Source organism: Alosa sapidissima, chromosome 6 (assembly GCF_018492685.1).
Source record: "Alosa sapidissima isolate fAloSap1 chromosome 6, fAloSap1.pri, whole genome shotgun sequence".
Classification (NCBI taxonomy): Eukaryota; Metazoa; Chordata; class Actinopteri; order Clupeiformes; family Clupeidae; genus Alosa; species Alosa sapidissima.
The window spans coordinates 21,274,537-21,297,036 of record NC_055962.1 but is presented as its reverse complement, the minus strand read 5'-3'; the positions used below and the strand labels follow the sequence as shown (position 1 = coordinate 21,297,036).

Below are 22,500 nucleotides of genomic sequence, written 5' to 3'. Positions count from 1 at the left end.
TTATCGGAGAGAGAGAGAGGGGGGGCTACTGCTGGGAGGAAGTTGACACGAAGAGCATTTCTTTCAAATCTCAAGGCTCGGTGGTTGGCTAATGGGGATTCCTGGGTGTCAATTAACACTAGGAGGTTCCTGTGCAAAAAGGTCCACACACTTAAAGTTTTATCTTGCTATTTTGTAGAAATGGACTCCAAGACCTTTTGACTTAACATTTTTGTTAGTGCATAAAAACCTTTGAGTGTTGATTGATTCCGAGGATCTAACAGAATCCTAGAGTGTGAAAAAACAACTTTTATTTTTGAAATGTTTGCTGTGAGCATGCCACACAACTGACTATGTGGACAAGACTTTGTGTTTACGAAGGCAACAAACCCAAATATATTTTGTTCATGTCAGTCAGTGTCTACTCTGTATGGTGTGAGCTAGTTACAAAGTTAAGCATTCGAAAAACAGTGCTCAGCAAGATGAGGTCACTGTTGACAACATCGCTTGGGAACCAGAGAAGTAAACAATATGCCATTGGCTACCAGCTCTCACAAAAACAATATTGCTGGTACACCATCTGGCTCTTGTGTTATCAAATCAAATTATAAACAAGACTACATAAGGAATTGAAATGTCTTGCTTGAGGCACATACAGCGTGAATGACACACTGCTCACACCACAAGACTCCCTCCCAAACAACCTCGCAGGTAAACCACCCCTTTGCTGTTGCATTAAGAAGTCCCTCTCCGTAAAAGGCTCACACAGAATTGAATGAACATCTTGCTTGAGGCAGGTACAGCTTATTTGTATTGTGTGGAACAGGCTCTGGCAGTAGCAACAACAGAGGAATCTGAGCATCTGTGTCTCTAAGCATCTGTAAGCATCAGTGAACATCTATGAGTATCCGTGAAGATCTGTGAGTGTTAGTGCGGATCTGTGAGTGCCAGTGAGGATCTGTGAGTGTTAGGGATGGTGTGTGAGTGTTAGTGAGGGTGTGTGAGTATTAGTGAGGGTGTGTGAGTGTCAGTGAGGATCTGTGAGTGTCAGTGAGGATCTGTAAGTGTCCGTGAGGGTGTGTGAGTATTAGTGAAGATCTGTGAGTGTCAGTAAGGCTGTGTGAGCGCCTGTGAACATCTCTGAGTGTCAGTGAGCATCTCTGAGTGTCTGTGCATGTTGATTGATGCTCGTTGAGGGCCTTAACTATCTGTGTGCTCTCAAATTGACAACCTTAATTGAGGCCAGGTCATGTGACTTCTACTTAAGCCTCACCTGTTACCAATAAACGAGTCTGCTAATTTCACCCAAGCCTGTGTTGGTGCCTGCTCATTTTTGTCTTTGTCTCCAGTCAGCAGTTCAGTTCAGTTTGTAACAGTGCACAAGTAAAGCTAGCCTGACGAGCCAGACCCACATTAAAATGTAGGGTCTGGGCACTCACCGTTCGCAGTGCTCAGTCCGAGGGGCGGGATAATCAGTTGTCTTTCAAATTCCCTCTGCACGCAATAGGACAGCGGCAGCGCTATGAGTCCCATGCGTTTCCCACCAGCGGAGCTAGTTGGCTAGTTCAAACATAATTTAATAAACTTAATAAAAGCTTAACTCGTGTCACACTGTTCGCCAGCAGCAACATCCATCTTATTTGTTTTCAAGTAGCAGGGAATTCAAGCCAAACCGTTGCAACTCTGCCATCAATCATTATGTTAAGCTCACCTAACGACTCTATACACGATTTCATTGGCCTGATTAAGTTTCGATTTCTGGAGCTCACAAGCCAACGGAGAGTTGCCAGACTAGCCTTGGCAGCAAATGTAATTGGCCGCTAGGGGCGCGTCTAGATTTCTAGGCTAAAGTAAAGCTCCAATATATGGCGATTTGCTCATAGCTCGTTGCTTGTCGATTCAAGTTTAAATAATCTGTGCAAGGTTTTGCATTACCAGTGGTTATTTTGCTTGCCATGCTAAAAGACATTAACATTACATGACCTCTTGATGCTAGTCGCCTGCAGTCTGAATAAGGCTTTAGAATAAACAGAGAAGACACAGTACCCGAGGGCGACTCTCATCCCCAGCTGCTCCATGGGAGATAGGCCACAGCTCCCCCCAGTGGTGCCCTCCAGACCTGCAGGAGAGGTGGAGAAAGAGAAAAGGTAGTGGAGGTGGTAGAGGTAGAGGAGGGGGTGAGACAGAGGAAGGAGAGGTGTTAATGACCTAATGCTTTTCCCACATGCTAACTGACTGTCTGCCTGCCTGTCTGTCTGCCTGTCTGGCTGCATGCCTGTCTGTCTGTCTGTCTGTCTGTCTGGCTGCCTGTCAGTGTGATCCTGCAGTTGTTGCTGAATTCTCTGTGAGGCTCCCAGGCTGCCAGTGCTGCCTGCTGAACATGAGGCCCTGATGGAGACCAGACGTGCCATCTGTGCCCATCAGGTTGCCACCACGAGCCTTAATGGAGAAAACGCCCTTGATCAACTGGTAAGGTGTACACAAGTGTGTGTGTGTGTGTGTGTGTGTGTCTGTGTGTCTGTGTGTGTGTCTGTGTCTGTGTGACAGAGAGAGAGAGAGGGCGTCTCCATGTGAGAGGGTTATTACACTGCCAACTCTGACCACATTCATATTGGAATAATGTCATGATGGCAATTATAATGTAATTTAGACAAATGGGTTCTGTTTCTTATACACGCCTCCTTCACCTCCCTGTGGCTCACTATCATCCTCTGACAAGGGTGTGTGTGTGTGTGTGTGTGTGTGTGTGTGTGTGTGTGTGTGTGGTGAGGGAGGCAGTGGCAGACGGGTGTTACAGACTTGACAAATCGCCAGGTACAGAAAAAGGAATCACTTAGAACCTGAGGTTAATTTCCATCAATAGGGAGAGGGAGAGGGAGAGAGAGAGAGGGAGAGGGAGAGAGAGAGAGAGAGAGACCAAAAGATAGGTGAGAAGAGAGAGGGAGAAAGAGATAGATAGATAGATAGATAGATAGATAGATAGATAGATAGATAGATAGATAGAGAGGGGAGAGAAGGAGGGGGAGAGAAAGAGAGAGAGATAGATAGAGAGGGGAGAGAAGGAGAGGGAGAGAAAGAGAAATAGAGAGAGAGAGGGAGGTCCAGTAAAAAGAGAGGGAGAGCTAAAGTGATGGGGAGAACAGATGGAGAAAGTGAGAGAGAGATAGAGAGTTGATCCAGCCGTGACTGCGGGTCCCCGGTGGGTCAGCTCAGAGAGAAATGAATACACAGCTTCAGGGACAGAGGCAGGCAGGCAGGACACACACACACACACACACACACACACACACCTCCAGGAGACACAGCCAGCAAACAGCCAGTAGTATCATAGTCCAGCTGTGTGGAGGCCAAGGTGAACTCAGGTAAAACGTGTGCGTGCGTATCTGTGTATTTATGGATCATACATTATTGATCCAGGCACAAGCAGAGCCCAAACCCCCGCTCCTGGACCGCAGCCTCTCCCCCTGGCTAGCCCGTCCATCACGCTGCTCCAAAGCTGCTTAGCTCAGCCCGCTCACAGCTACCCAGCTCTCTTTCATCTCCATGGGGGTATGCCGAGAGAGTAAACACAATACTGGACGTGAGAGAAATAAAGGCAACGGCTTTGTGCTGCTCGTGCAAGGCTAGGTTTTTTAGGAAATTATCTGAGAGCCCATAGAGTGTTTGATATCACCTCACAGGACTCTTAGCCCAACTAAGCGTGATCAAAGCTGGAGTGTACATTGTGTGTGTGTGTGTGTGTGTGTCTATGTGTGTGTGCGCGCAACATGTTTGAAGGTGTGTAAGTATAGATTAAAGAGTACAGATGACAGGAGAATTGACTGAAGTCCACAGGGATGATTAATAGAATTTAGAAATGAAGCTAAAAATGGAAGTGTTTGTTGATCGCTGCTGAGAAAAACATGCTAACAGCGAATGGTGCCAACCACATCAGGTTCGGGCCTCCTGGAAAGTTAAGACACAACAGCTAACTTGTCCGTGCTACAAAAAAGAATGTGTATTGTGGTGATTAAACAACCGTTGAGGATGAAACAAATTCTTCATTAAATATCTGTGATGGAAAACTAAAAGACCACAATGTGTTGTGTGCATGTGTTGTGCATAAGTCCAAATTTGGGAACAGCATGGCCACAGCATGTCTGGGTCAATGATGCCGTTTCTAATATGGACCCAGGCCAATGAGTTATGCCTGCACCACACTACCATAACAACACATGAACAAATGAACATGATCTATGTTCCCTCAACACAAAACCCAGATGCACTGCTGCTGCTTTGCTTTCAGTACAACTGAAACTGATGAGTCAGATTAGTGGAGCCCACTGAACACTGTTAGGGAGGTTAATGCACAGGGAATGGATTTAGCCAACACTGTTCCATGTCTAGAAGACCTGCAGAGTCTTGGTTTCCCTGCTGATGACAGTGCAGATTCCACAGCCTTTTTTAAGGGAGTGGTACACCTCAACTAAAATGGCAGCCATCTGAACTATTGCGAGGAGTGCTCATGACTGGAACAGGACAGGTCAGGTCAGCGTGGGTGAGGTCGTTAGGTCAGATAGAGGGTTCTGGTTTCATACTGACCACTGGGCTCGATGGTGGGGAAGAGGCATTCGGCTGGGGAGGAGGAGAGATACAGCACAGCTTTCTCCAGCAGGTCGTACAGAACTGAGGATGGAAAACACAAGAGGAAAGGGTTAAGTGAATACCTCTCTCTCTCTCTCTCTCTCTCACTCTCTCTGTCTCTCTCTCTCTCTGTCTCGCTCACACACATACACACACACACACACACACACACACACACACACACACACACACAGCAACATGACTCAGTCACCATAATCTTTTGTTAGGCTTTTTGCAGAGAAATGAATATGCATGCAGACAAACTGAGATAACACTCTAGCTTTCTTACATTTTGGAGTACAAATACAACACACAAACCACTAAATGAGTGAATACTTACACACAGACACACATACCTACAGTACCCAAGCACACAAAGAGAAAGGGGAAAATAGAGAGAGAGAGAGAGAGAGAGAAAGAGAGAGAGAGAGAGAGAGAGAGAGAGAGAGAGAGAGACCTGAGAGACCTAAGCCATCACCAGATTAGAGGTAATCAGCCATACCATTCACACATACAGAATAGCAACTCTGTGTAGAGACTGAGCCCCTGATTGGACAGCCACAATGTTTCATCAGCTTCCCTCTTTGATGCATTTACAACATAAGATCTGAAGAAAAAAATAAATGAAGGGAAAGAAAAATTAAAAAAAGAAAAATGTGGAAATCTCTCGCTCCCTGAGCAACATAAAGCCCCTTTGACAAGCCATACAGTTAACTGACGGGTTTGGATGAATTAAACACATCACATCAGAGAGTGGATGGGTATGAGCTACGCTAATACCTCATGGCTTCATCAGTGTAAGTGAATAGCAGCTAATTAGCTATGGCTATGGAAGAGAAAGAGTAATCTCTAACAGACATGGGCTCAGTCACACAGAGAGAGAGAGAGAGAGAGGCAAAGACTTGTGACCCCAACGGATGGGTGTCTCTAAAAGGAATTTCAGTATTTGATGATGAGCGTTGCTGATGAAAACCTAACGTCATTTGCAGAGATGTGTGTGTGTGCGTGTGTGTCTGTGTGTATGGGTGTGCAAGCTGGCGTCAGAGATGTGGTTCTTCAGGCACCAAAATTAGCTGCAGGCAAAGTGGGAGCATACTGTGTAAGACTGTATAAATAAGTGGACTTTCTTGAAACTTACATCTTTTGATAGATCTGTGCCAACAGCTCCATTTCTGATTTAACCTTTTGAAATCTTGCGAGTGATCAAACGCTACTGCCAGCATTGAGACACGGCATTTAAAGATGTCTCCTTCCAACGAGTCGAAGAATGATGTCAATTTAAGATAAGGGAGATAAAATGTATTCTTTTCAGTAAAATATATTCTTGTCGATGTTAAGGGCACATTGTAAATATCAGTGATGAAAAGCGTGTGTCTGTGCGAAGCTCTAGCAGGTGGAAATGTGCCCTCTTCCCCTGGTGTGAACAGGCAGCTGACGGCCATACAGAGAGACCCCCCTGACTCCCTCTATTGTTGGAGCCAAGCGACACGCCCTGTATGGGGCCTATCAGTTCATCTGCTGAAAAATGGATTGGGTCATTTGATCCCAGGGAGTTCAGACAGAGAGCAGAAAGCACATTAGCCATGAATCTGACACACACTTAATGGACTCGGAAATGTCAAAGTGGCTGCGCAGAAAAGGGTGTTGTTCTTGTACGCCATCCAAGTTTGCAGCTACAGTGGAGATAAGCATGTGTTTTTGTCTCATTGCCCAAGTCTCTCTTTCATTAACCCTTAAAGGAGTACCGTAACACCGGTGTGACGGGAATGTTGAGAAATGAACGTTCTAAAGAATATCTGGGTTCATTGAATTCAACATAGAATTTTAGAACCTTCAATTGTTGCGGAACTTAGAACGTTCAAAAACCTACACCTTTAAGGGTTAATTCAACTGTTGACAGTAATATGTAAATAGAGAAGGGAGCAGAGCTACACGTAACACCTACTTAGTCCTACCACACATGCAGGAGGGCCTATTTAATCCTACCACACATGCAGGTGGGGCTTTTAGTCCTACCACACATGCAGGTGGGCCTATTTAGTCCTACCACACATGCAGGTGGGCCTATTTAGTCCTACCACACATGCAGGTGGGGCTTTTAGTCCTACCACACATGCGGGTGGGCCTATTTAGTCCTACCACACATGCAGGTGGGTCTTTTAGTCCTACCACACATGCAGGTGGGCCTATTTAGTCCTACCACACATGCAGGTGGGGCTTTTAGTCCTACCACACATGCAGGAGGGCCTATTTAATCCTACCACACATGCAGGTGGGTCTTTTAGTCCTACCACACATGCAGGTGGGCCTATTTAGTCCTACCACACATGCAGGTGGGGCTTTTAGTCCTACCACACATGCAGGAGGGCCTATTTAGTCCTACCACACATGCAGGTGGGGGTATTTAGTCCTACCACACATGCAGGTGGGCCTATTTAGTCCTACCACACATGCAGGTGGGGGTATTTAGTCCTACCACACATGCAGGTGGGCCTATTTAGTCCTACCTCCACTGAAGCAAGGCAAGACCACTTATATGGTGCGTTTCTTACACAAGCTTAATTCAATGCGCTTCAAATAAACAAAAGCTAAGAATACTGAATAACAGTACAAACAAGTATAAAAGGGCAATAGTTTGAAAATAGCTTAAAAGTACATACAATAGACATAAAAATCCAGTGTGCATTTGATTAACATGACGTGCATTTGAAGTTTTGCAGAAAGCATCTAAGAACAGTTTGCTATTACTGTATCTAGACAGCTGGGGCATTTTTGATTTTGGTTGCAAAGCTGAAACCACATAGCAGCTGCTTCACCATGTTTAGTTCTGACAGCAGGTTTCACCCAAGGAAATGTCCCACACTCAGTGCAGGGTTTAGTCTAAATCAACAAATCTGACATAAATCAAAACAAACACTCCAAAAAAAAAAAAAAAAAAAACTAAACAATGTTCCATATGTTATTTTCCACAGCAGAGAGACAGACAAAGTCCTACCATTTCCAGTGATGAAACTGGCCTTGGTGGTCATCACTTTGCAGTAGAGCCTCCTACAGCTGTCCATCCAGCTGTCGTCCAGCTGTGCATCCTCCGAGGAGGCCAAGAATGCACTCAGCTCAGACTCTGCACATACAGACAGATATGCACTTACACCTCCCGCAACTATTTGTGTTTTTATTGAGATCTAAGTTGTCAAACGCCATGCATACACAGTGAGACTAGATTACCAACATAGATTAAAAGTGTTAAAAAAAGACTAGCATATGTTGGTTTCCTGATGTACACAGACAAAGCCAATGGATAAGTAAATACTGTTGATTGAATCAATCTGCCTTGTCGGTGCAGTGTTGTATCATATCAGGCATTAAAACACTCATAAGAAAGAACACTTTAATCCAGATTCTGTAAATTCAGGACAACTTGTAAATGTAATCATTTTAAATTCTAGTCCAAGGGATACTTTAGGCTGAAAGGTCAAGGCAGTTCTCGTCTCTCAACATTCAGTTTTGGATTCCAGTATGAAATTCAGTGGAATAGATGAACAAAGTCTCTGTATGGATTTGGTTTCCATTTTCAGCCTAACACCACTAGCATGGCTGACCCCAGACCGATTCTCACATCTCAACTGAGATTATCAATTGGTCTGGGGGTCTTTCATTCATTTCTGCCCCAATTCCATTTCCAGGGGGCATAACCAACAGTGAAATTGAACTTGAAGTGGTACTGTACATCAAACTCTTGCCATATCTTTTCGGAACACATGTTTCTTGTAGATGAAGATGTTTAATGCAGTTGTTTTCTCAATGCCAAAGAAAATACAATTTAGACTCTAAATATCTTTACACTTTAAATACGTTTGTCGTTTAACAATGATGCTGTCAGTGCAGCCATTGGCAGTGTTCAACACACTGCTAACTGTAGTTCTCTGTCTGTCATCATATTAAACTCGGCTAGAATGGGAGCGAAGCCAAACGGATCGGCTGAACAAAGCTATTATGCCAGTTCTGCAAACTGTTAATTAGAACAACCTTGGTCAAACAACATTGAATCAATCATAGGATGTTAATGACAGGTGTGTTCAAGCCTCTACAGATGCTTCCAAACATCGGTCTGTTTTAACAAGTTTCATTCATACGTTTCAGATACAAGCATGATTTTTCACTTTTTTACATTTGGGGGCTCCTCTGACTGTGTTCACAAGTCAATTCAGTCCCTTCATCGTTCAGTCTGCTATAACTTAGCACTCTCATTACGGAACTAAGTCGATAAGTTTAAATATTTCTGCAGTTGATTGTTGTATAATTTAAGTTCCTTCCTTACCCTGCCTGCCCCTGGGGGTCTTTGGCCCATCGAGGATGTAGTGCCTGGGCACCGGATAGGAGCAAAACATGGGCCAGGGGTACGGATCACTCCCCTGCAACAAGAACACCACTGAGTCCCTCGCATGCAGCTGGACAAACATCTAAATGTCAACACATTCCATACAGAGATAAGACATTTTATGGACTTCCCCCCCACCCACAAACACGCACGCACGCACGTACGCATATACACACACGCAAAGATATGATGGTGGAGTTGGTGGATGTATTTTGTGCATGTACTGAGCGGTGCAAACTTCAAAAAAGGTGTAATAGCAGTGAACTAACGGTGGGATATGAACGAAGGAAACAGATTTGTTTATTCTGATGACAAAACTGTTCATGATCATTTGAACAACCACAGCTGTGGCATGATGCCAAAAATCAGAGCTAGGTTTCAGTAGGTAGGGTGGTACATACAGTGGGATCAGTAGGTAGGTGGCTAGGTGGGTAGATATTCTGTCTGTCTGTGTGTAATCCGAGTGTCTGCCTGTCTGTCTGTCTGTCTGTGTCTGTCTGTCTGCCTGTCTGCCTGTCTGTCTGCCTTGATGAAGATGCATTGGAACAGAGGCTGTGAAGGGGGGACTAGAGCTGCCAGCTGTCAACAGCATAAGTTGTGAATGGAGGGTGAATGGAGGCCTCTTGTCTTCAGGGAGGGTCGGCCTTTCTGCCAGACACAAGGTCTAATCAGACACCATGTTAAGCGGCAGGAGAGCGTGCTGCTACTGATCAGCTACCAGTGGGGTGTGTCACAGAGCTGCCTTGGCACTCCAGGGGACGCACAAATGTACACGATAAACACGGACACGGACACACACACACACACACAAACCTGTGTTGATGTTTCACTGGAGGGAGTGACCAGTAAATACAACACACACACACACACAACACACACACGCACACACACACACACACTCTCACACACACACCTTCATAAGGGCCCGGGGTGGTAATCTGCGCTCTGAGGGTCCACCAATCACACTCATGCGCACTAGGACGTGGTTGCGCTCCACAGACAGCCCGTCAATGATGAACTCCCTGAGGGGACAAACAGCACACAGCTCCAGGCCTCAGACAGAGCCCAGAGCCCAGATACACACACACACATGGTACAGCACTACAGTACTAACACTTAAACATGTAACGTGGTTAAACACTTTGGGAACTGTATCACTTTAACACACTGCTGTCCATATTTAGAAATGATCTTAAAGACACTTGATTGTGTTACACATTCCAAAACTATGCACAAATGGAAAGAGTTGACAACGATTGTGTGTGTGTGTGTATCGTATGCATCCATATACACCCACACACACACTTCTATTTCTTTGTTTTCACTGCCCGGCTCTTCGGTGGCTAAGACACTCTATTCTGGCCTGAATCCATGCCCCCACCAGCAGGCTATTTAGCTGTACTAGCTTTACTGTACTTAATTGCACATGAGGATTCATTTCTTGTCACGGCAGACACCACCGTACCTGATAATCAGTGTGTAACATTTGGAGAGGCAATGCTTTTAACTTGGCATTCTCTCTCTCTCTCTCTCTCTCTCTCTCTCACACACACACACACACACACACACACACAAACAAACACTATAATAATTAGCCGTGTGTAGCATTTGGAGAGGCAAGGCTTTTAACTTGGCATTCTCTAGAACCTTTCTTGCCCTATATCTCCCTCTACCTGATAGCATATCACTGAGAGCTGCCAAGGAGTCACTCTGAGTGAAGACATGCAAATGAGAGAGAGGGTGAGAAGGGATGAGGAAGAGGATGGAGAGGGGAGAACAGAGAGAGGAAGAACAGACAGAGAGAGAAAAACAGAGAAACAAAACAGACAGACAGGCAGAGAGAGAGAGGAGAGAGAGAGAGTGAGGGGGGGGGTTGGAGAAACAGAGTGGGAGAATAAGAAAGAGAGAGAGAGAGAGAGAGAGAGAGAGAGAGAGAGAGAGAGAGAGCGAGAGAGAGAGAGAGAGAGGGGAGAGAGAATGGGGGGAAACAGAGTGGGATAATAAGAAAGAGAGAGAGAGAGAGAGAGAGAGTGAGAAGGAAAGAGGAAGAGGATGCAGAGGGGAGAACAGAGAGAGGAAGAGCAGACAGAAAGATAAAACAGAAGAACAATGTTAGAGACAGAACAGAACAGAAAGACAGGCAGACAGTCCCTGGCAGACGGTCCAACAGATAGTCAGTCAGAGAGGGAGAGGCAGAGAGAGAGAGAGGGAGATGGAGATAGAGAGAGGGGGTGGGAGAGGGAGAGGCAGAGAGAGAGAGAGAGAAAGAGAGACAGATAGTGGGAGATAGAGAGAGGGAGTGGGAGAGGGAGAGAGAGATAGAGAGAGAGAGGGATAGAGAGATAGAGGGAGAGAGATAGAGCTGACTCACCCGTCGCCGGTAGCAGGGTCCATCACGCTGTCCCTCTGGCCCTGCAGCAGCATGTCACTCAGCCGGTACTGAGCCTCCAGCAGCAGCAGAGTGTCCAGGCTACAGCACATCACGCTCAGCAGCCTGGAACAACACACACACACACACACACATACACACACACACACACACACACACACAAATACACACACACACACACACAAATACACGCACGCGCACGCGCGCACACACACACACACACACACACACACACACACACACACAAATACACGCACACACACACACAAATACACACACACACACACACACACACACACACACACACACACACACACACACACACACACACACACACACACACACACATACATACATACACACATACACACAAACACACACACAAACACACACACAAACAGAAAAACAAACAACAATCTTAGACAAGAGCATCCAGTGCCAAAAAGCTTCCAAAATTGCTTTATGAAAATAGCTTGACAGGCTGTACTCTGAGGAAAAAAGAAGAAATAGCAACTAAGACCATCATTTGAGGCATTCATGGACCATGACATTTCTAACACCAAAGCAGAAGGAAATGCACAAATGCCCTGAATCATACTGTGAAATTTAATCAGTCATTTTTGACTGGACACATGGTTGGCTTTATAAATTACTTTTCCATTTCCTCATCAGGCTCATACTGTTTGTTGATGCTCACAAAACAGCCTCTGCAGTCAGAGCAACAAACAAACAACACAACCATCTGGTGCAACTTTGACATTTAATTATCTTTCTGCAGACACAGCGGACTTCTTAGATTTGCTAGATTATATTTCAAGAATTTCCAATACATGAATAGCAAATGATTAAAAATGATAAGACATGATTTTCATTATTTAAAATTCTGATCACTGATGGCAACTGTTAATTCAATATTAAGTTATTTTCCACTTTTCTTCTGTTTAGCTGTTTCAGTACACAAATATACTTACTGATCTTCCTTGAAGTACACCTTTTAACCAAAAGTACTACAATCATTAATACCAGTTTGTAACAAATTCAAAGGGCCATCATTGAGCACTCAGCTAGCAGATTCCTATAAATTAACTTCCTGCAGCAGACACTCGGAAGTCATCAAAAAGTGCTGACTATGACATGTCAGGTATGCCAATACCTCTATACTGCCAACCGCAACCTCTTAGATGATAAACACAAGTGAATGTAACCTGCGTTGTGTTGAACCTGCACGATTCAGCCCTGCACACGCCCGGACTCGAACCCGCGAACAGCAGCACCTAAGATCGGGAGGCGAGCGCGCTAACAATTGAGCCAATAGCCCAGGCTACTGGCTCGCATGCCAGCAGCACTCTTGAGGCGTCGGGGAGTGAGGTTTACCAACGTTCCACAAGCAGAGCTAAGCTAGCTGGCATCCGTTACATGAAGGATGGGCAAGCATTTCAGGAGGACAACACAAACACAGACAGGAGATCCAATAGTAACCCACGTCATTTAGCAGATTCAGGCATCTCCGGTGGAGTAGCAAGTCTAGGAGGACACAGCACAAGAACATCATGCTGGTGCTTCCTGTGTCGTGGAGGCACACAGGAGACCTCAGGGTGGAGCTGCGCACTACAGACCGATACATTCTGACATGACACAGGAGCTCTAGAGATGACAATGTGCTCAGATCTGAGTGGTGCTGGAGAACATCACCACTGCAGAGAGAGCCCCACCGTGGAGCTGCGCCATGAGGACCACTCCAGCTCAATTGAAAACACATCATGACAGGACACAAGGGCGACCAGAAGGCAGAAGGGCTTTCAGAGGAGCTGAGGCGAGCTGCTCAAATTGCACCGGAACAAGTGACTTTGCAGACCTTACTCTTTAAGGGCCTATTGTAAGATCATATTTTAGCACTGTGTGACAGCTATGATGCGTTTCTCAAGTGAATGAGCGAATGAGAGTAAAAGAGAGAGAGAGACAGAGAGAGAGAGAAAGAGAGAGAAAGAGAAAGAGAAAGAGAGAGAGAGAGAGAGAAGAGAGAGAAGAGAAGAGAAGAGAGATGTTCGCGGTGCACAAGAGGATGCTCTTTGCCGGGCCTGTGCACAAACGATGCATTGCTAATCCACTTGAACTGTGGCCCGCAGTCCCATCCTGTGACCGAGGCAGTTTGCAAAACGACAGTCACGGAGACGGCGGTGGTGCCTTCACTGACACAAGAGGTGGCCACTGGCCCACACTGCACACCCAGACACTGAGCTGATGCTGATGCTGACGCAACACACAGCCAGTAATGGCACGGGCAGCCCCTTACAAGGAGAGAGGCGATGAAATGCAGTCCAACAGCCAAAGATGAATGGATTAGGTAAAGAGCTGCACTGATTAAATGTAATGACATTCAAAGCAGCCACCGAAGCATTTCAGAATTTGAGAATGTAGGAGTCAATTGAAGAAAACATTTCTACCACCATTATACTGTCAATGCATTAGGAATTGCACAGCATTTTGAAGGTGGCACAGCATAGAGGGTACTGATGACTGATTTGGTGTGTGTTTGTGTGCGACATGCGTGTGCATGGATGTGTGTGTGTGTGTGTGTGTGTGTGTGTGTGTGTGTGTGTGTGTGTGTGTGTGTGTGTGTGTGTGTGTGTGAGAGAGAGAGAAAGAGAGTGTGTTTGTGAGTCATTGTGGAGTAGGCTGTTAGGTGATGACCATAAATTATACATGAGTGTTTTTTCTTCCTGTGCAGGAAGCGCTTCTTTTCCACAACAAAACTTTCTAATGGATCCATTTAGCATACTGTGGTGGTGTGAGTCTCCCCTCAGAGTCCCAGAGGGACACAACGTGGACTCTTTCATCTGCCTACTGCCTCTACCACACTAAACACACACACACACACACACACACACACACACACACACACACACACACACTTCAAACATGCATTCACCACAAGTAACCATGTCTGTTAACCCCTTCCCACATGCACACACCTACAGTACTACACACACACACGTCGACTGTACACACACCAACAACTACAAACACGCCTGGCTCCTGGCTAACGCATGCCATTCCATCTGTCCCAGACCACACCTGACTTCACCTCCAGCATTTCTTTTCTGATATCTCACCTGTGTGTGTGTGTGTGTGTGTGTGTGTGTGTGTGGTGTGTGTGTGTATGTGTGTGTGTTTGTGTGTGTTTGTGTGTGTGTGTGTGTGTGTGTGTGTGTGTGTATGTGTGTGTGTTTGTGTGTGTTTGTGTGTGTGTGTGTGTGTGTGTGTGTGTGTCTGTGTCTAATGGAGTTTAGCTCTGTTTCTACAGAAGTGCTACAGAAGTGACTGGAAGCACAAACTCTGCCCATCTGTTACAACTAGCAGGCTGAGCTAAATACTAGGGAATATCTGAGAGAACATACTGTTGTACACAAGCACTACCCTGCAGCACATAACACACCATAACCCACTGACAACCCTGGATAGGCCTACAGTACATTTGTATTCAATTTCTCATCCCCCCATTCCAAAAATATCATCATAAAGAGAAGAGGGAGAGCTGCATTGTAATGAAACCTATATGTATACTGTAACACAGCAATGCTTATATGACCACAAAAACAGTATATCAAACGAAAAAAGAGAAAGAACTCTTCATAAATTCACAAAATAAAGTCTTCCGAGGATTAGGTTTGAAACTTGATTAAGTTTGCACATGTTTGTTTATGTGGGGAGTATGAATGTCTCTGTGTGTATGTGTGTGTATGTATGTATGTTTACGTGACTGTGTGTGTGTGTGTGTGTGTGTGTGTGTGTGTGTGTGTGTGTGTTTGTGTGACTGTGTGTGTGTGTGTGTGTGTGTGTGTGTGTGTGTGTGTGTTTATGTATGTATGTTTATGTGACTGTGTGTGTGTGTGTGTGTGTGTTTATGTGACTGTGTGTGTGTGTGTGTGTGTGTGTGTTGTGACTGCCTGTTAGGCCTTCTGCATATTGACTACTTGTTTTCAGGTGTGCTTAGGACTTAACAAGCTGATGAGCTGCACCTGTACACTGGAGTCCTGATAAGAGGACCGCTTCCTCTCCCCTTAGGAGGGCCATTCTTACTTTGGGTTTTGGACATACAACACTGCACTCAGACACATTGCAAACACACAACAAACATGCATTACTGATGACTGACTTTGACCCACCTCACACTGTTTGTTTTTTTATTTGGTTAGTTTGGTTAATAAATCTATATTTTAGTTAAAGATCCAACCTCTCTACTCCCTCTTTTGTTGTGGCCTTACCCCTAGGTCATAACATGGGGGCTCGTCTAAACAAACCTTTTTTCTGTTAGTTTACATTTAAGTCGCACATTCGTTTTTGTATTTGATTATTCTGTGTTTGCTCCCTTTAGGTTCACGTGCAATTGTCTTTGGTTCTCACTTGCCTTGCCTTGCTCAGGTGCAGGAGGGTAGAGTGAATTTGAAGTCCAGAGAGTCTGGCATTTGGTGCATGTAGCACATTCGTTTGACAATTGGCATGTGTTCCTTTTTGTGTGGGAGTATAGTATGTTGGGATCACCTGGATGTGTCCGCTCAGGTGCAGAGCATCAGGTAGGCTAGTGCCGGAAATCCCAGTTTGTCCTTTGGCGCCGGTAGGTGCAATAATTTGGTTAGCAGTCGTAGCACTTGATTGGTGTCTGCTTAGGTGCAGGCCAGCAGGTGTGATTTGGTTTAACTGCTGCTCGCCTAGTCGTTCGGTGTAGTGCCGTAGTCTAGTGCGAGTTTTGGGTCTTAGGTTCTCGCATAGTAAGGTTTGAGTACCATTTTTGAAAATGTGAGGTTTGTGATTTGGTTGCATTGGTTTGATTACTATTTTTGCAAGAAATTGTATTTTGTTGGCTTTGTTAATGTTTGTGAGTTAAGAGAATGTGCGATATATGTTTTTCCGTGACTTGCCACAGGCTGGTCTATGGTCATTGGAACCGTATTAACAAAGTTTTGCCGACATTTGTCTCTGCAATAGGATTCATCTCCTGTGTTTGGTGAGTGCGTTGCACTTCTTTGAAGGGGGGGGAGGTTGGTTGGAAAATTTGGATTTGTTTTGCTCAGTTATTGGCTGAATTTATCGGAGGTAAAGGGCCTTTTGGCTTATGTTGGTCCTAGCCTTTGTGGTTTTGTCTTGTGCCGTTGCTTAAAAACATTGTTTGCCACTTTAATTTGCAATGCTCTGTTTTCCCTGTTAGGCTTTAGTGGCGTTTCCCCTTTGGGTTGCGTCAGGGGGGGTAGTGTTGTGGCAATGCGGTTCGTGTCGATCATCTTTGGATGATTTGTCTCGGGAGCACGTCCGTGGGAATTTGTGGGGTTGCCTATTGCAGGTCGCTTTGCAAACCCGCTGGTTTAAGGTGCACAACAACCCGCCGCAAATCCTCATGAAGACCCTAGGAAAGTTTAGCTAGCTTTGGGGCAACATAGTTAGTGGGAAAACTTCCGGGGTTAGTTTTGCCTCATATGCCAGCTAAAGTGGTAAACACCTGCCTACTTTCTTTTTATAATTTTGTTAGTTTTGTCTTGGCTTTGCTCTACATTTGAACTGTCTGTTTTTTGATTTGTTGAGCAAGGGCACAATTCATTTTGCTGGGGTTAGTATTTCCCTTAGTGATCGTCTGCCTGTTTCTTGCCATCTCCTTTTTTGTTTTTGTGTTTCTCAGGATGGGTACCTGGAGTGGTGAGTTCAGCTGGAACGCGCGGTGCAGACTTGTGTACAGTTTTAACAATTGCATATTGTAATTTAATGTTTTGTCCATATTGGATGTTTTGGGCCTGATTTGATTTGAAATTCAGAAACCTATGGTTTCTGTTTTATGGGGGAGGGTGTGACTGCCTGTTAGGCCTTCTGCATATTGACTACTTGTTTTCAGGTGTGCTTAGGACTTAACAAGCTGATGAGCTGCACCTGTACACTGGAGTCCTGATAAGAGGACCGCTTCCTCTCCCCTTAGGAGGGCCATTCTTACTTTGGGTTTTGGACATACAACACTGCACTCAGACACATTGCAAACACACAACAAACATGCATTACTGATGACTGACTTTGACCCACCTCACACTGTTTGTTTTTTTATTTGGTTAGTTTGGTTAATAAATCTATATTTTAGTTAAAGATCCAACCTCTCTACTCCCTCTTGTTGTGGCCTTACCCCTAGGTCATAACAGTGTGTGTGTGTGTATGTATGTATGTGACTGTGTGTGTGTGTGTGTGTGTGTGTGTGTGTGTTTATGTGACTGTGTGTGTGTGTGTGTGTGTGTTTATGTGACTGTGTGTGTGTGTGTGTGTGTCTGTGTATGTATGTATGTTTATGTGACTGTGTGTGTGTGTGTGTGTATGTATGTATGTATGTGACTGTGTGTGTGTGTGTGTGTGTTTATGTGACTGTGTGTGTGTCTGTGTGTGTGTGTCTGTGTGTGTGTGTGTGTGTGTGTGTGTGTCTGTTTATGTGACTGTGTGTGTGTGTGTGTGTGTGTGTCTGTGTGTGTGTGTGTGTGTGTGTGTGTGTGTGTCTGTTTATGTGACTGTGTGTGTGTGTGTGTGTGTGTGTGTGTATGTATGTATGTGTGTGTGTGTGTGTATGTATGTATGTGACTGTGTGTGTGTGTGTGTGTGTGTTTATGTGACTGTGTGTGTGTGTCTGTGTGTGTGTGTGTGTGTGTATGTATGTTTATGTGACTGTGTGTGTGTGTGTGTGTATGTATGTATGTGACTGTGTGTGTGTGTGTGTGTGTGTGTGTGTGTATGTATGTATGTATGTATGTGACTGTGTGTGTGTGTGTGTGTGTTTATGTGACTGTGTGTGTGTGTCTGTGTGTGTGTGTGTGTGTGTGTGTATGTATGTTTATGTGACTGTGTGTGTGTGTGTGTGTGTGTGTGTGTGTGTGTATGTATGTATGTTTATGTGACTGTGTGACTGTGTGTGTGTGTGTGTGTGTGTGTGTGTGTGTGTGTGTGTGTCACACACGCGCGTCTCCACCTCGGCTGATGGATCACCGTTGCCGTTGTTGCTGACGCTCCCAGGATTTGACGGGCACCTGCCGTCAGCGAAAAGACACGCGTGAGCGATGAAGGGCTCTCGACTCGCGACCTTTACAAAGCCGACTCCTCCTTTCCCCATCATCCTCACCCCCCCCCCCACCCCACCCCCATACTCCCCTCTCTTATCACCCATGGCTGAGCGCTCATTGCACTTCATTGTTATGCGGCAGTATCAGGAGAGGAAGCATGATGAGAAGGGGGGGGGGGGGGGTAACAAGGAACAGGTGCAGAGAGATCTACAGAGGAATGCTTAAATATCAGTCCACTTAGGATGTCTTCCTGTGCCTCTATGTCATTCTGTCTGCCTGTCTGTCTGTCTGTCTGGGTTTCATCAGAGAATTGATAGATGTGTAAATCAGGGACTCATCTGCTAAGCTGTGTTAGAGACACAGAGAGACCGGCAGAGAGAGCGAGAGAGAGAGGGAGAGAGAGAGAGAGAGAAAAAGAGGTGAATGAGAGTGAGGATTAATCACTGTGCTATTGATTTGTGTAATGTATAAGAGAAAGAGGATGAACAGGGCATTCTTAAGCACTGGTTCCACAACCAAAGAGTACAATACATACGAAGAGGAGATGAGTGTTAGAGGAATGAGAGGGAGAAAACAAAAGAAGGAAGAGCGTGAATGAGAGAGAGAGAGAGCGAGAGAGAGAGAGAGAGAGAGAGAGAGAGGGACATAAGTTGGAAGCTAGCTCCTCATGGTTCTGATGGAGTCAAGGCAAGTCATCTGGAAGTTGGTTCCAAAGCTGAACTGAATAGCAGCTAAAAGCCGGTTCACCATGTTTAGTTCTGCCTGCGGGTTTGACCAACAAATATTTCTCCTGTGACCTGAGAGGTGTGGAGGGGGTGTACTGCTGAAATATGTCTGATAGGTAATTAGATCCCGTTCCATATAGTGATTTATAAACAAGCAGTAGTGTTTTTTACGGAGTACTGGCATAATGTGCTCAGTTCTTTTAGCTTTCATTGCTACTGCTGCAATGCTGCTGCATCACCTGAAACTGGATGGTCTTTTTAGAAGGGCCTGTGAAACACCCATTGCAGTAATCAACCCTGCTAGAGATAAATGCATGAATGAGTTTTTCTACATCATGTTTTGACATAAGACCTCTAAGCATAGATGTGTATGATTTGAGCCTTGTTAATAGCACTTTGCACTTTGATGCAGCAAAGTTGTCACCAAAGGCGATGGTATATGCTATTCAGTAGTAAATGCAAATACTCAAAACTGCACCGATTGATGTCATTTTGGTCCCAAACAAAATATATACACTCATTATCATCCAATGACCCTATGAAGACGATAGACTGAACTTGCCCTTTAATGAGTGCACATAGGTATCCAAATTAGAGTCACTGAATGATGACTGTTTGCACCAAAACATGTTTTTGAATATTGTGGCTATTCCACCCCCTCTCTTTTGCTCTGGTGGTACTCATTAAACTAAAATATGGGGGAGTTCATTTGATGAGGGCAGTAACACTGTTTGCTTGACCTAACCATGTTTTTAAGAAAATAAAATCAAGGTTGTGTGTGCAGATAAGTTCATTAATTTGAAATGACTTTGAACGAGAACGAAATCTGATATTCAGAAGTGATATTTAGTGTTTTAATGTAATACTGTACTGCTGGGGACTGATATGGTTGTTGTGGTACAAACAAGAATTTTGACTGCTAGATGCACTTGCTTCCTTTTATTTGTAGTTAACAGAGGAGCAGAGAACACCATTGAAATACTAGGGCCCAGCTTGTCCCAGCAGCTCAAACCTACTGTCAGCACCGTCTCTACTGCAGTGGCCCAGAACAAGGAGGAGGGAATTCTGTCCAATCACAGGGGTAGTCATAGCGCTAGGTGGTAAGTCAGTTCTGCTCTGTGGATTATTTAAACACACACACACACACACACACACACACACACACACACACACACACACACACACGTACACACATGTACACACAAACGCACACGCACATGCACACGCACACGCACACACACATACACACTGTGCTGTAAAACCTCTCAAGTGTGTGTGTCACATAAGGACAAGGCGTCATCAAATAATATGCAAGAGGAGAGTGTGCGTGTGTGTGTGTGTGCGTGTGTGTGTGTGTGTGAGTGTGTGTGTGTGTGTGTATGTGTGTGTGTGTGTGTGTGAGTTAAGGGAAACTGCACACAGGATGACATGTACAGCAGTAGACAGAAAGAGGACAAGCCTAAGATCTGCGCCTTCCTAACAGATAGCTACACCACTCACTGTCTTACAGCAACATTATGCATCTCAGCACATCAGGCAAGATGTACTCAAACCACTACTAAACACATGACAGAGGCCTTCCTGCTTAACTCTACAGGGGGGTGACAATAAGATGTCTTTACTAAGAGACCTAAGAGTGTGTGTGTGAGTGTGCGTGTGAGTGTGCGTGTGTGTGTGCGTGTACATTCATCAAAACCAAGGACGCAGAAGTGACCAGGATGACAGAAGGCTGTAAAAAGCCAGAGCCCAAGACAGCTATAACAGCCCTTTTGTTGTAAAGCCCAATGGAACCATCATGATCCAGTTAAGGAGCTCAAGCGTACCTTACAACCTCTGCAAATCACACAGAGGTTTTTACTGGACCCCTTTCCATCCAATCACCGCATTACTTTATAAACAGCAACCCCAACACACACACACACACACAAACACACACACACAGGCACGCACAACACACACACACACACACACACACACACACACACACACACACACACACCACACACATACACATACAAACACACACACACACACACACCCTTGCTTTTCCAGGCCCTCTTCCCTCCCCTTTGACTCCACCACCACCCTCATTGTAGAGGTATAAACTGACCACCAGGCTGATGAACCTACAGAAGAGACAGACTGCCCGGCCTGTTTACACAGCGGTTAGCACGTGGGGCTGCCACATTACACCTGCAGTAATAAAGCGGGAGGATGCTGATGCAGTCTTCATTAATAATGATTAGCTCAGAGGCGAGCTAGCGGTGACCGCAGCGCCTAGAGCAGGCCGCATGGAGGTACAGGAGAGGTGCTGGGAGTGGATTGCAATCCCATCCCTTTAAAAACAATTACTCAGGGTCTTATCTGGGGTCTGGAGAGATTTCTCTCCAGGCTCCTTATTTTAGTACCCACTCCTACTGATGCCCCTTCAGGCCTTTTATTTATTTATTTATTTATTTATTTTACAGGGAGAGGAATTATTGCATCAAGCAGGTCGATTTTCAAAGGGGGAGAGAGAGAGAAAGGAAAGAGGGAGGGAAAGGAGAAGCGAAGGAGGGAGGAAGGAAGGAAGGTGAGAGAGAGAGAGAGAGAGAGAGAGAGAAATAAAGGAGACAGAAAATGAATCAGTCCACTATTGATCTGTGGATGAGGAAGAGGATAAGCAAGACAAAGGAGGCTAATGAGATGGTAAACCAGAGAGAGACAGAGAACATTCCTCATACACTTCATAACACAGGGGCCAGAGAGAGAGAGAGAGAGAGAGAGAGAGAGAGAGAGAGAGAGAGAGGAGGACGCCGAACAACGCATGCAGGGCAGAATTAGGCCAATACCCCCTATTATTCAACATTCAAAAAAGAGCCCTTAAATTCTGGCAACACATTAAAATGAGCCACCCCGACTCACTCCACCATCTAGCTCTGAGAAGCCAAGAGCAAAACATGGGAAGGAGCCCACTTAGCCAACTTGTCCTGAGACTCAGTGACCTCACACCATCCCACGTCACTGAGGCCCAGGACAATGTTACAGTAGCAAGAACAATTAGACCCAACCAAATTACAAACAATGAAAAGGAAAATTACATCACCTATTGGAAAGAAGTCACTAAAACACAACCTAAATTACAATGTTATTTGGCCCTAAAACGGGAATACACAACAGCTACTTACCTGAGTACACTAAAAGACCCAAAACTTAGGAAAACCATGACAATGTACAGACTCAGTGAGCACAGTCTCTCCATAGAAAAAGGCAGACACAGGCAGACCTGGCTGCCCAGAGAGGAGAGGCTATGCTCACACTGCAGCTTGGGGGCTGTGGAGACACAGA

At 45.2% G+C, this 22,500-nt stretch overlaps 1 protein-coding gene across 4 annotated transcripts in view; it reads right to left on the bottom strand.

Annotated features, from left to right (window-relative positions):
- The window catches only part of tbc1d32 (TBC1 domain family, member 32), a 64,067-nt gene that overhangs the window by 11,414 nt on the left and 30,153 nt on the right, over positions 1-22,500 (bottom strand). For all 4 annotated transcript variants that reach the window (XM_042095986.1, XM_042095987.1, XM_042095989.1 and 1 more), the window contains exons 24-29: positions 11,352-11,474; positions 9,894-10,002; positions 8,921-9,014; positions 7,598-7,723; positions 4,561-4,644; positions 2,026-2,098 (exon numbers count right to left, since the gene is read on the bottom strand). In XM_042095986.1, the coding sequence (XP_041951920.1) occupies positions 2,026-2,098; positions 4,561-4,644; positions 7,598-7,723; positions 8,921-9,014; positions 9,894-10,002; positions 11,352-11,474 (609 nt within the window). The remainder of the gene's footprint in view (positions 1-2,025; positions 2,099-4,560; positions 4,645-7,597; positions 7,724-8,920; positions 9,015-9,893; positions 10,003-11,351; positions 11,475-22,500) is intronic.